The sequence below is a fragment of the Hesperophylax consimilis genome, chromosome 2 (assembly GCF_061612785.1).
Source record: "Hesperophylax consimilis isolate HC1 chromosome 2, BYU_Hcon_1.0, whole genome shotgun sequence".
NCBI classification, from domain to species: Eukaryota; Metazoa; Arthropoda; class Insecta; order Trichoptera; family Limnephilidae; genus Hesperophylax; species Hesperophylax consimilis.
Window position 1 is genome coordinate 43,403,695 of NC_142837.1, and position 14,808 is coordinate 43,418,502.

Here is a 14,808-nt window from a genome sequence, read left to right on the forward strand (position 1 = left end):
ATCACGGGATATTTTAGTAGGATTCGTGAAGCTGAAAGTATTTTTTTTTCTTTGCGTAAACAAATTTTGTGGATTTTCTTTTACCTGGACCTTTCGAATATACACCGTTAGTAGACTTGAAAAATTACCGAATCTGTCAAAAATTTAACCAAAAGAAATACACATTTCAAATAAACAATTATTAATTATTCACAAAATCTGATTATTGGTAGGTACCTAGTTATCCGCCGGTCTGAATTCACAGAGTCGGTTAAAAAATTGAGAATTGATACACATTTCAAATAAAGAATTATTAATTATTTACAAAATCTGATTATTGGTAGGTACCTACTTTATCCGCCGGTCTGAATTCACAGAGTCGGTTAAAAAATTGAGAATTGATACACATTTCAAATAAAGAATTATTAATTATTTACAAAATCTGATTATTGGTAGGTACCTACTTTATCCGCCAGTCTGAATTAACAGAGTCGGTTAAAAAATTGAGAATTGAGTTTTCATTCACTAATTTATATAGCGCCGTTTGCACCAATTGAGAATTGAGAGAGAGAATTTGTTGAACGTGAATAATTTCACGCAGGAATGTTTCGCTTCACGCACCGATAACCGAAATTAGTATTTTTGATTAGCTATGTGTGGAAAAATATTGAATTATACGACGTTTAAACAAACAAAAAAAAACATGACACCTATTCGAACGGATGTTAAAATTTTAGGTTAAGACGCTAATAAACACAATGAAAATAAAATTGTTTGTGAATTTTTTACAGTGGTATAATGATTATGATGGTGTGTTGATATTTCTAGGTGGTACCTACTACATGATATCTCGATCCTTGGGTCCCGAGTTTGGTGGCTCCATCGGGCTGATCTTCTCTCTGGCCAACGCGGTGGCCTGCGCCATGTACGTGGTGGGCTTCTGCGAGTCCATGGGGGACCTGCTCAATTCCTTTGGGGTCTACATCGTAGACGGGGGAGTCCAGGTAAAAAATAAAAAAAAGAGGAATTTTCATGATTTTACCTGGATACATTTTTTTATGTGGCTGTGCTGAATCTATTATCAATCCAGTTACAATACAACTTCTAATTTTGAGAATTATATTTAAATGCCAACCTACCCACCCCTCAAATGAACTATTTGCAAAAATTAAATAAATTTTCTTTTTCTGAACAGCACTATGGCAAAATATTGACACTGCTGCCTTTAAGGGAGAGATTGTGCTGTGACCAATCCAATTTCAAAGATTCTTCATTACAATTTTGATTTATCATTATAACAACTCCATGCAATTCCTGAGATTTTTCTACATGAGAGAGTATGGCTACCTACTGTGGCTCTATCGTACCGACTTTCTTTTGGGTATGCTCGGAATTTCTTTAGACTGATTCGTAGATGGTTTGAAAATTCGGTTATCATGGAGAGCATTCATTTTATGTTCCCGGTGGTTATCTCCGTCACTGACAACATAGACTCTTCTATCTCCCGGCCTGCAGGACTAAATTGCCAGTGGTCATGCTGGTAGGGATAGCAATCTTGCTGCTGAGCAGAATCAATGAAGCTGCCTTATAAAGCTCTGTTATTACTAGTATAGTTGATATACCCACTGTCCATATTTATGTAAGAATTTTTCTTAACAAATGTATTTAAAAAACGCATTAAAATGATCAATTTTGTAATGTGATAAAAAATAATAAATTTAATTGAATTTAATGATGATAGTATGACAAACAAATAAAGCAACAACATCATATTTTATGTTTCGGTTTTTCCAGGATGTGCGGATAATCGGCTCCATAACCATTGTGATCCTGACCGTGGTTGTGGTGGTGGGCATGGAGTGGGAGGCCAAGGCGCAGCAGGGACTGTTGGTCATCCTGCTGGTGGCCATCCTGGACTTCGTCATCGGCACCTTCATTGGGCCAAAGAGCGACCTGGAGCAGGCCAAGGGGTTCATCGGATACAATAGTTAGTCGGTTTAGTATTTGTGGATGTCTTGTGTTTTCTTCTTTCTGTGACACGGGTTCTTTCTAGATTCAGGATTGTCCTTATACCATTTCCAAAGATAAAATTGTCTATGAAGCATCTACCTACCTAGCACACATACTGCCGATATATCTGCTTGTGGTTGAATGTCAATGGTGTCAGTGGTTTTGTTATTCTGTCACTGTAACGTGACTGTAAGGTAAGGTAAGGTAAGCCTTAATTACCATCCTCTCTCAAGCTCCCAACCTCCCTTAATCTATTTCTCCTTGATCATCACGGTTTTCAACCTCTCGAGTACAGAGTTAAGGATATGTCCAACAAATCATTTCTCTGAATGTAACTAGCTATTCTGGGGAAGCTACTTACAGTAGATTAAATACTATTTTTATAAGTGTATAAACACATTACCTGGTAAGACAGCAGAGTTTACAAACAAATCGTTTGGCTAAAAAGAAATAATGACGAATATTTAGCTTCGGCACACCAAGAGTTAATCGCATGGTTGGATTTGATCTATTCCACAAATAATGTTCCATATCCCTAGTCCGTAGCCATGCGCGTCCAGTCCTCAGGCCTTTCAGTATAGCTCCAATTGTCTTCCAAACATTCATCCAGATTTTTTTTCATCCCTTTGTTATGTTCCTCTTCCATCTCTTCTGTTGAACGTCAATATTTCCTGAAAAGTCACATTAATAAATCTGCATTGACCATTGTATTTATCATTGCACTCTGACTTATCAGAAACTTTCATTAATTTTGTTATTGATTACAGTGACTCTACTGGAGACGAACTTCCATCCTGATTATAGAGTTGATGAAGGAGTCCAGCACAACTTCTTCTCTGTATTTGCCATCTTCTTCCCTGCTGCAACTGGCATCTTGGCAGGAGCTAATATTTCCGGTGATTTGAGGGTAAGAAATTGTGGCATTACCGCTATCTTCCCCTTATCAGTAACTTTCCAAGATCTATCAAAGAAATAAAACTGTATCTTGATAGTCTCTGTTACACTCTTACTGGCTCCTTGCATGATTTGTTCTTGTATTACATATATAATTTAAGACTATATTATTATCTTTCTAGGATCCTCAAGGTTCCATCCCCAAAGGAACATTACTTGCCATTTTCTTCACCACCCTTTCCTACGTTATCATGGCCATAATGGCTGGTTGGACCGTGGCCAGAGAGGCAACTGGAGACCTTGTAGACTTGGCCAATGGAACTTACCTCAATTGTACTGGAAAGGATTGCCAATACGGATTGCACAACAGCTTTCAGGTATTTTTATAAAACGCAAAAAAATAACTTTTGGCCTACTGCAAGGTTCTGTTTTGGGACCTGCATTATTCTTTTATATGTCCTTAAGAAAAAAATGTTAAATTTTAACTTCCTTAAATTTATTTTACATGTCCTTGAATTATTGATACTAGCCGAGTTTTATTTTTAATAATAGGCCCTTATGTGAGCATGAAAATAAAGTTGAGCGAGTAATAAAATACAGCTTGTTTTATCAGCACTCACGAGTTTATATAATAATATGTACCTTATTGCATGGTATTATAATTCAAGTAGGTACCTATAGTTTACAAATAGCTATCATGAACCCGGCGTTGCTCGACTTTTCTCTAATTTCTATAAATATAATATTTATGTATTTTATATGTAAACCTTCTGGAAGAAATTCTCTAAATGATGATGAAAACTGTATCAAAATCCGTTGCATAGTTTAGAAAAACTAAGCACACAAACAGACGCGGATAGTGATATATACCATCGGCAACTTTTCTGTAGGCCTTTTCAAGATGTACAATTCCGTAGAACATTATTTTGATTTATCTCATAAGGTTTAGCCAGTTTTAGCAAAGAAAGAACCCGAAAATATTTTTTTTATAACATGAATAAAAAACATCAACTTTTCTCTACTTCCTTTAAGAATAATATGCATGTATTATACATATATATATATGAACCTTTCGGGAGAAATTCTCTAAATTTTTTTTATTTTTTTTTTTTTATTTAGTTACTTTTTAAAATAATTAGGTACATTTTTGTATGGCACATGAAATAAAATATATAAATAAAATTAAAACAGATCATTGAAGTCCTCCTCACTAGGAGATCCTGTGCTGAGGGGGACTATATATGTTAGAATACGTTTTCAGCAACTAATATGATGTTTTAAATACATTAGTTAGTTCTTCTTCCGATATTTCCTTAAGCCAAGATTTGATGTCCTTAATGTAGTTATTTTTCGTTTTCCTTTGTTTGATGTTGAGAGGGAGTTTATTATATAATCTAATTGCTAAAAATTCAGAGTTTCTTTGTCCAAAAGTAGAATTACATTTAGGAATATTTAGCATGTCTGTTTGCTTGGCTCTGGTTTTATGATCGTGAGAGGGGTTTGCCTCTGGTTTATTTTTTAAGTGATGAACTAGAATATTTTTAGCATAGATTTTTTGTAAACTTGGAACATCAAACAGATTAAAAATATCAGTAGTTGGCGTCCTTACGGGGAGCTTTAATATGGTCTTTATGATCCAATTTTGTGTTTTCTTTAGTAGTTTAATATGGTTTGATGATGCTGAGCCCCATCCTATTATTCCATATTCCAGTAGAGAGTGGCATAGCGCATAATATACTCTCTTTAGATCTGTAGTTGACAAGATATTTCGTAATTTTTTGAAGAAATAGATGAGTTTTGTTAGCTTTTTTGAGGTTCCTTCGATGTGTGCATCCCAATGAAGTTTGTCGTCAATTACGATCCCAAGATATTTAATTGTTTTAGTTTGGACTATATGCGGGCAAGAACATTGCGGATATTTATTTAGACATTCATGTAATTTGAGTGTATGCTCATTCGTTGGTTGACCTCTGTTGGTTTTAGAGAAAGTTAGATATTTAGTTTTACTCACATTTAATGTAAAGGAGTTTGCTTTTAACCAGTTTTGGAGTACAGTCAGACCTTGCTCCGCTTTTTTATGTGTGCTTGTCCAATTTTGTTCATAGAATATAATGACAGTGTCATCTGCAAAGCTCATTATGTCTCCTTCAATGGGAAGACTCATAAGGTCATTAATATAAATGAGAAATAGTATTGGACCCAATACGCTTCCTTGAGGGACACCGTACTTGATTGATAGTGTTTTGCTACTTTTATTACCAATTTGTACATACTGCTCTCTTCCAGTTAAGTAACTTTTAATTAGATTTAGAGTTGTTTGTGTTATTCCATTTTTTTTTAATTTAAAAAATAGTATTTCATGGTCAATTGTATCAAAAGCTTTTTGAAGGTCAATAAAAACTGCCAAGCATTTTTTACCTTCATCCAGTTTTTTTATAATTGTATTTGTTACTTTAGCTATAGCATCACCAGTACCCAGGTTTTCCCTAAAACCGTATTGTGTCGTTGATAATATTTTATTTTCATCCAAAAATTTAACCATTTGTTTTTTTATTACTTTTTCCAATATTTTCGATAGTGTAGGTAATAGACTAATTGGTCGATAGTTAGATATATCATTTTTGGGACCGCTTTTGTATATTGGAATAATCGTAGCAACTTTAAGACGTGTGGGAAAAATACCTTTTCTTATTGAAAGATTTACAAGGTACGTCAGTGGGTAGATTAGCTCATTTAGTAGATATTTAATTGCTCTGTTTGATATCAGTTCATTTCCCGATGAGGTATTTGTGTTTAGGGAGGCTATGGTATTTCTTATATCTTCACTTGTTATCTTGACTATGTTAAGGGAGTTTTCTTGATTGACATTTTCATTCCATACTGTTTTTTCGGCAGTAAATGAAGATTGTTTGATTTTATTCGCTAAGTTCGAGCCTATATTGCAAAAATAGTTGTTTGCAAAGTTGAGAATTTTTTCTGGATGTTCTGCAAAAGATGTTGGTATCCTGTCAATGTTTAATTCTTTAATGTTTTTAACATTGTGCGAGGCTTTAGCGTTTGTAATTTCGTTTATAATCTGCCAGAATTTCCGGGAATCATTATTACATTCCTCGATTTTCTTTTTATAGAATGCTTCTTTAGCATAACGGATTACATTTTTACAAATGTTACGATATCTTTTGTAGAAGCGATGTAAATGGATATCATAGGGGTGGTTTCTTACTTTTCTGTGGAGTTCGTCTCTTTTCCTGATTGAGTTGATAATGTTCTGACTAATCCAGGGTTTAATATGAATATTTTTATGAGATATCTTTTTTTCTGTCGTTATGGTGTTTGATAGAATAATGTTCTGAGTAAAGTCAATAAAATAATTCCAAGCAGCATCAGTATCATCATTGCCAAGAAGGTTTGACCAGTCAGCAATTTGTAGCTCGATTTTAACGTTTTCCCAGTTTGTTTCAGACTTTGCTATGACAGATTTCTTTTTTTGATTTATAGATGTATTTTTATTATTAATAGATAGAAGTATTGTGTAGTGATCAGTCAGTGTAGAAGGGTAAATAATGGTTTGAGTTAATTTATCAGTTTTACTAAAAATATGATCAATGCATGATTTGCTTTCATTCCATACTCGTGTAGGTTCATCAACCAGGCTTTTAAAACCATGGTGAGCTAGTGTATGTATGTAATCATATTTTTTTGGATTTCCATTTTCCAGGATATCAATATTTATATCTCCGATAATAAAAACATTCTTAGTATTTTTGAGTAAGTTAAGCTCAAAATGTAAGGAGTTTAAGAATGGCTCCAGATTTTTTGTAGAAGGTGATCTATATATTGCGAGAACTGTTATATCCTTACCAATTGATATCCTTAGACAGTTTGCGTTATTAATATTGATCTCTTTGACTTCAACTTCAGTGTCTTCTTTAATGTATGCAATAACACCATCACTCTTTGTATTATTCATTAGTGTGGAGTAAGAGACATATTTATCAATTTGTAGAGGGTAGTGTTTATCAGTTAACCAACATTCAGTAAGTATAATTATGTCCCAGGTTAAATTTAAACTTTTAATTAATATTTGTAGCTCGTCAAAGTTTTTGTTTATGCTTCTAATATTTTGATGCAGTATGTTAAAATTTTTGTTCATTGTTGATAGGTTAGGTAAGTTTGCTCTTTTTGCATTAGGTTCCGTGGTTAATGTAGTGTCAGCCATTTTTAATTTTTGTTATATTTGTTATTTTGAGCCATTTTATTTATATGATGTTTTTCAAATCGTCTATATGTTTAACGTAAATTATTTTTTCGTTTGCATTTCTTCTTGCCATTATTTTTCCCTCTTTGTGCCAGACGTATGCATAGTTTTTTTCTTTTGAGATTTGTTTGGTTTTCCAAAGAAGTTCCTTATGGTAAGGGCTCAGTTCTTCAGCTATGTATATTGTTTCAGTTGAAATATCTTTGATCGCAGCATAATTGATGTTTTTTCTATTTGCAATAAGCTTGTCTCTGGTCAATTTATCTGAAAATTGCACTAGTATTTTAGGTGGTGCATTGATTCGCCTATCAGGTATCCTTTTTACCTCTATAATTTCGCTGTATTTTAGGTCCACTCCTGCCGCCGCTGCCACTTTTTTAACCACTTCAATTTGCTGTTCCCCATTTTTTTGTGGAATGCCAGCTATTTCAATATAATTAGAGCGGGTTTTGTACTCCATATCTGAAATTTTTATTTCTAATTGTTTAATTATAGTATTTTTCTCCTGGTGCTCTTTTTTTAGGTTTATAAATTCATTTTCAATTTTTTTGTTTTGAAGGATTGTTAACTCTAGTTTTTTAATCAAATCATCGTATTGACTGCTCATAAACTCCATGCTTTTTTGGGTGTCCTGTTGTTGCTTTTCAATTTTTGAAATAATTTCTTTTTTTATAGCAAAAATGATAGTGAATTTTTATCAAAATCTGTTGCATAGTTTGCAGGAACTAAGCGCATAAACAGATAGATGCGGATCGTGACTTTATTTTATACTATTTAGAGAAAATAGAGATATTATGTTTATTTTGTATTCTTTCATTCATGTAAAACAAGATATTGATCTCAACACACTCCATCTTTTCCATTGTGAGTCAGACCTTATTATTAGCATGAATAAATAATTTAAATATATATGTCGCAGAGCAGTGGCGGTTTGTGGAATTGGAAATTGGGGAGGCATGAACATTTTTTTTAAAGTATGATTCAGGCATATGTATGTATACGTACCTACGTACGCCTTACTATTCTCGGTCCAACATTAGAACAACCCGTGGACGCGCATGTCTCCGCCCCTTCTCCCCACTTCTACAAGGACGAGCGTTAACACATTCAGACCCACTATTATAATAAATTAATTATTTTATATATTCAAATAATGATGATGATAGTATTACAATATATATTGTACTTTATTTGGCATCAGATTTATAAAATCGGCTAAGAAATCAATCCAAAGTTGAAAATATGATCATATTGATTAAAAAAATTTTTTTAAATTATCTTCAGATGATTCATTTGAAATGTCAAAAGGTAACAAATTATCATTGTCCTCGAGTTCATCAACAATGTGATCGATATTCCAAAAAAATTTTTCGATACCAATAATATGTCGAAGAAAGTTACTCCAATGCTCTGGCGTAACTTTTTCGATACCTTCTTGCATGAGTCGTCTTACCAGCGGCGTAGCTACCTAGGGGCTACGCGGGGCAGTGCCCCGGGGCCCTCAAGCTCAGGGGGCCCTCGAATCCTTACCAGAAATCTCGACCAAACTGAACTTTTGGAAATATCTCCCATTTTCAAAATAAGTATGACAGGTTGCAACTTGCAACCCCACTTTAATCATGACAACTCAGTTGAGAGAAATTCAAAAGTTATGCCTAGGGAATTCCCCTAAATTCTTTCTGTAGGTTGGCAGTGTTGTCAATTTGACGGATAGTGATATGTGCGTCATTCCCCAACGACACTTTTAGCGAATTAAAATATGGATAAAAAGAAGAAACCCAGTGGTGCATATAAACGCAAACAACGCCAAGAAAGAGAAGATAGTAAACAAAAATTTCCCAAAATTGCCAAGTTTTTTAGTCAGCCTTCTGCAAGTACATCTGGCCAAAATATTTCCATTGATAGTGACTCAAATAATGTGGTAACTGCAGTGTTGGTTGAGAAGCCTACTGAAGAAGATTCGACAATTATTGCAGTTGGAGATACCTCCGCCGCCGATCATGTGAACGTGCATGACACACATAATAGCGGAGGGTTTGGAGCAGTTTGGAGGAACCACAGACCTCTACATTTTTCGAAAATGTGTATGATAAATCTTCTTATGCCTTGGGAAACTTCACGAACAAAATATTAAGTGATTACGAAAAACGTCAAATTCTTGATATGGGGCCTTTACAGCCTTCAGGACCTTTTCCAACAGACATCAACCAGAACAATAGGTGTTATTCAAAATCGTACTACTTTTCGTGTTCTAAATATGGGCCAGTTAATCGTTTTTGGTTTTGTTATTCCAAAATACTAGACGCTGCCTAAAGTAGAGTACGTACATTGTTCCACTCATTATTTAAATTTGGTGATAAACGATGCCTTTAGCAGTTGTGTGGAAATATAGATTTTTTTCGCAACGTTGCAAGATTTGTATAACTTTTTCGGAAACAGCATCAAACGTTGGGATCTACTGTCAAAATTTACTGGCGAATCGGACACCACTCTAAAAAAACTAAATCCGACTAGATGGTCCAGTAGGGTCAGTACGATATCTGCTATAAAACTTCCGTTATTTTGATATTATCAACGAATTATCAGAAATAGTTCTAAAGAGCCCTAATAAAAATGAGCGTAGTGAAGCAGAGAGTATTAAAACTAAAATGCTAAATTTCGAGTTCGTGTTGCTTTGCGAATTCATGCACAGTGTATTGAACGACATCAATTATGCATCCAAAACTTTACAAAAATGCAACATCAATTTGGGCGAGGCGAGTAAAGTTTTAGCAGAGACCAAAGCAAAGTTTCAAATTTATAGAAATGATTTCGAATTATTCAAGTGCAAAGCCAGTGAAACTGCAAGAAAATATGGTATTGATACCCATTTTCAAGAAAAAAGCATTTTCAAAGAAAAAACATTTTGATGAATTAACTGCTGATCACCGATTTCCAAACCGAGAAAAATATTTAAAATTGAGATTTTCAATAATGTACTAGACACAGTAATATCTCAATTAGATACACGTTTTATTGGTATGAGTGCAGTCTGTCATATATTCGATTTTCTAACACCAACATTTTTATTACATGTTGATGAAGCAACTTTATTACAAAAGTGTGACGAATTCCAAAGAAAATATTCAGATATAATAGGCCCTAGTTTTTCACTTCAATTTATTAATTTTTACCATCTAGTTTTACCTCAACTAACTCAAGCATGGACTGTTCACCAATTATGTAAGGAAATAATGAGCAAATATGGAGTGCTAGAATGCGACCTAACGGAAGTATTTACAGCAATGTTATTATTCTTTATAATTCCTGTCACTTCTGCAGCAGCTGAAAGGTCATTAAGCAAATTAAAAATAATAAAAAATTATTTAAGAGCAATAATTATTAGCCCGAAACACTCATCCACATTGAAAAATCTCCTGATAAAAGATACATGACGCCAACGGGACTTGAACCCGTCAAGTCCCGTTGGCGTCATGTATCTTTTATCAGGAGATTTTTCAATGTGGATGAGTGTTTCAGGCTAATAATTATTGCTTATAAAAAATAATTGTTACCCTTTGTGCTATGCATAAAAAAATCTTGTCTTAAACATTAGTTTACCAAAAAAATAAAAATTAATTATTTAAGAAATAATATGGGCCAAACTCGACTCCGGCATTTATCGCTAATAGCAATTGAAAACAAAACCGCATCAAGCCTGGATTTAAACGAAGTCATTGATACTTTTGCGAAAACTAAAGCTAGGAAAAAATTGTAAATATAATTGTTATTTAGTCAGTTGGTAGGCCCGACCTTTATATAATAAACCCTCGAATCTTCTCTATTTCGTTTTATTAGCCAAACCTACACCAAGTATTAATTGTAATTTATGTTGTTACTGTTTAATATTTTTATTACCTGCCCTGCAGTCTGCAGTGCACAAAAAAGAGCTTAAGTAGCTTAGCATTTTTGAAGTGTTTGTATATTTCATATTTTTATTTGATAAAACCTAATCAGTTTACATAGCAGTGGGGCCCCATTTTTTAATTTGCCCCAGGGCCCTTGGTTACCTAGCTACGCCACTGCGTCTTACGTCACTTATTTTGAAGGAGGTATTGTTTACTTTGAAATGCTGTTTAACCATTGACCACATCGTAAATAAAAGAGATCAACACAAACATTCACAAATTTTATACATATATTACCTATCTATATCCTTGAATTTTAAAAATGCATTGTTGCAAATCGAATAGTCATACAAATAACACATAAATAATGTGTACCTGTCCTTTTTTGTTTTTCGAAATTGGTGATAATGAATTTAGACATATCGGCTGAACATCCATTTTATCGCATGGTCTGAATGGGTTAATTTCTCTAAGCGCGGGCACTTAGAACGAAAGCCAAGGACATACTGAATTGTGAGCGGAGACAGGAATCGCAGCCGAGCGATGGTGAAGGAACGAAGAGGGGGGGTGGTATGCGCAGAACAAACCTAATTTAGTACGCTAGCAGGACGTTCTTAACATGGATCGAGAATATATAAACTTTAATACCAATACAAATTATCAGCTACGTCAAACTGTAACAAAAATAATGTGCAAACATGATCAAGTTAATTAAGGGACTCATAAACACAAGATATACGGTCAACTGCAAATTCGCTAAACTAATGTTATCAAAATAGTCGTACTCCATAGTTACAGTCTCGTACATTATCAAAAATCACAAACTATATAATGTTTTGTCACTAGAGCTAATCGTTAATGATCAGTTCTACTTCGAAAGTGTTCGTTATTTGAGGCGCGCCTCAGGCTAAACAACGCGCAGCCATGTCAGTTACCTTTCCATCTGACTTCCCCAGCCCCCTCGGCCTATCTGAAATCAGCGGTTCTCAGAGGCGGACTCGATCTCTGCCTCACAGATGTGTATTATTGTACTGCGTCGTGTAGTGTGTAGTAGCTGGGCAATCGGAATTCCATCTGTGGCTGGCCGCGTTACATATGTATGATCAGTTATGTAAAGACAACCAGTCCTATTGAGATACAAAAAAAGGGTAATATTTAAATTGAAATAACTAAGTAATAGATAAATTGTAGTTGTTTATATTTTTGACGTATGAAGGCATAGCCTCCCCTGCTTCATTGCACGAACTGCCACTGTGGCAGACGCTTTCATAACAATTGCATTAAGTATTTACTGTCAACTGCAAATATTTGCATGTTTATTGTGCGCCTGTATGCCATAAAAAGCTTGGCATAGACTTATGTGACAGCACAATCACAACAATTATGGCATGATTGCAATTTATGTGTTATGTGTTATTCAAAAAATTGATAGTCTTTTTTTACCTGCGTTTCAAATTGGCTTTGTTTAAACCAGGAAATAAATCATTAGTCCATTGTATCATTAGTGAATTCCTAATGTCAGCCCACTGAAATAGAATATTCCTAAATAATATGTACATTATTTATCATGTATCAAAGTTGGTTCCATTTTGTGAAGCTAAAGTTTGGACCAGTGGCAGCTCCTGGTTTTTTCACTGAGGGTTCAGAATATCAAGCGAAGATATTATATTTGTATGTATACTTATTTCATCAAATTTTACGGATTTCCTCGTGTTTTATTTCAAGCCCGTTTCACAACAACTTGCTTTATTTTTTTTTTATGTAAACAACACTACATTTCGCCATTTTACAATATGAGGTATAATTCACAAGAAAAACTGCAATAAATCAATAAATGCAACTGCTTTCTAGTCGAAAAACAGAATCACACTAGAGAAAGCGCAACACAATATTGCATAACTAATGCTTGGAAAACGAAAAGTAAAAATGTTTTGCGCAAATTGGTCAACGACTGACTCCTTGATTTAGAGAGGGTAAAAAGTGAAAATATGTTGATCAATAGATAATCTCACTATAAAAAATATGTATGTACATTATTGTCAAAACACTCATACATAATTTTTCAAAGTCCATACGATACAAAAACACATATTTATTACCTCTGAACACAATTGTCTATTCTGTATTAATCTAAACTTTATTTATCAATGGTATCGATTATTTTCTAATCACCCAACTATATTATAAACTCATACACTACCCTTCCCATTTTTTCTACCTTACAACTCCTGCGGTGATCTGTCTTTTTATTACTACTATCTGGCTGCTATTTACTTTACCGGTTTTGTTTTATATTAAGGGGGTATTTCACTATGTCGGGCTAAATATCTGAATAGCTATCCGTTGGCTGGCTTTAAAGTTCAGAATAACTTCGTTATTCAACGGCGACCGTTTCACCATTGTTTCGAACTTCCGGATAGATAACACTCGAAATAGTCTGGCAACATCGCAAAATGTTTGCAGTTTCTCCATCTACTGCCACGGCTGTCATGCGTCACAGTCCGCACACCGCAAAGTGTGCATTTTTTTGGTTATGTTATGTTCAATATCAGGTCATTTTAGATAGATTCGTGTCGAATTAATACATTGTTTCTTATTTTGAACACAATCAAATGATTCAGGATGGATCATACAAGCATTCAAATTCATTCTACAAAATTCGACTCACTTCTCAGCTGTTAAACTCGGAATGTTTTGACGCCATCTTTGATTCGAGGAATAGCGCCTAACGTCTGGTTCGAGCACTGATTAGTCAAATCTAACTTTAACCCGAGCGTTAGCGTTATTCAGATATAGTGAAAACGAAAAAATGACTAATCCGCGGATTAGTGCTTGGTCAGAACATAATCAGAGATAGTGAAAAACCCCCTAAGTGCTAAATTATGATATGAACTAAACTTGTCAATTTGACTGGCCTAAAACAGGATCCATTCGTAGTTGGCTAGTCTAAGTTTCCGCATGTTTTATTGTATGATTTTTATGTGAAATAAATTTATTATTATTATTATTATTATTGTAACTAGTGACTTAAGACAATTAAGACAAAATTTATTTCACTAGTAGATTTATTTACAAATACCACTAAAAGCAAACGGTTGGCGAAATGCAGGAACAAGAAATTTTTTTTTACTGTAAACTACTAAAGAAAAATAACATTTAACTTGCATCAAAGTTCAGTTGCCGGCGCGGGCAATGATGGCCCATTCAATCTCAGTGACATCTCACTGGTCAAATTATTTCGGTTCTTTATTTGTGACGTACTTTGTGCTGATTCTATAACGCACACCATGGTAATATAGGGTTGCTCTTTGACCATATTTTTCACGCTGTTTATAATGTGCTTATATTATTATCTCATATGTTTGTCTCATAATCTCATCTTTTTAATGGGACTTACTGCAAAAACGCACTTTAGAGAAAACTGCCTCTGGTTTGGACAAAACAGTATTGTTTTTAATGAATAAATGTTTATTTTTCTTTCAGGTTATTGAATTGGTGTCAGGTTTTGGTCCTCTGATCTATGCAGGATGCTTTGCTGCCACATTATCGTCTGCTCTTGCATCTCTTGTCTCAGCTCCAAAAGTTTTCCAGGTAAAGTTCAATAATATCTACCTTTCGACAATAATAATTATATTGAATTAGCCGTTCTGATTTTGATTGTTAAACTCAACCGTTTAGCAGTTCATCTGTCTGTAAATTTATTCATACCTTTTCCGTTTCAAGATGGTCGCAGTTTTAATGGTTCATTAAAGATTCTATTTTCAAATGTAAAATTGTCGT

At 34.2% G+C, this 14,808-nt stretch overlaps 1 protein-coding gene across 1 annotated transcript in view; it reads left to right on the forward strand.

Moving 5' to 3' along the window:
* LOC149426034 (bumetanide-sensitive sodium-(potassium)-chloride cotransporter-like) overlaps nt 1–14,808 on the forward strand; it is a 161,142-nt gene that overhangs the window by 133,062 nt on the left and 13,272 nt on the right. Inside the window, exons 6-10 of the mRNA XM_089642941.1 lie at nt 808–983; nt 1,774–1,966; nt 2,757–2,896; nt 3,066–3,260; nt 14,512–14,619. Coding sequence (XP_089499067.1) covers nt 808–983; nt 1,774–1,966; nt 2,757–2,896; nt 3,066–3,260; nt 14,512–14,619 — 812 coding nt within the window. The remainder of the gene's footprint in view (nt 1–807; nt 984–1,773; nt 1,967–2,756; nt 2,897–3,065; nt 3,261–14,511; nt 14,620–14,808) is intronic.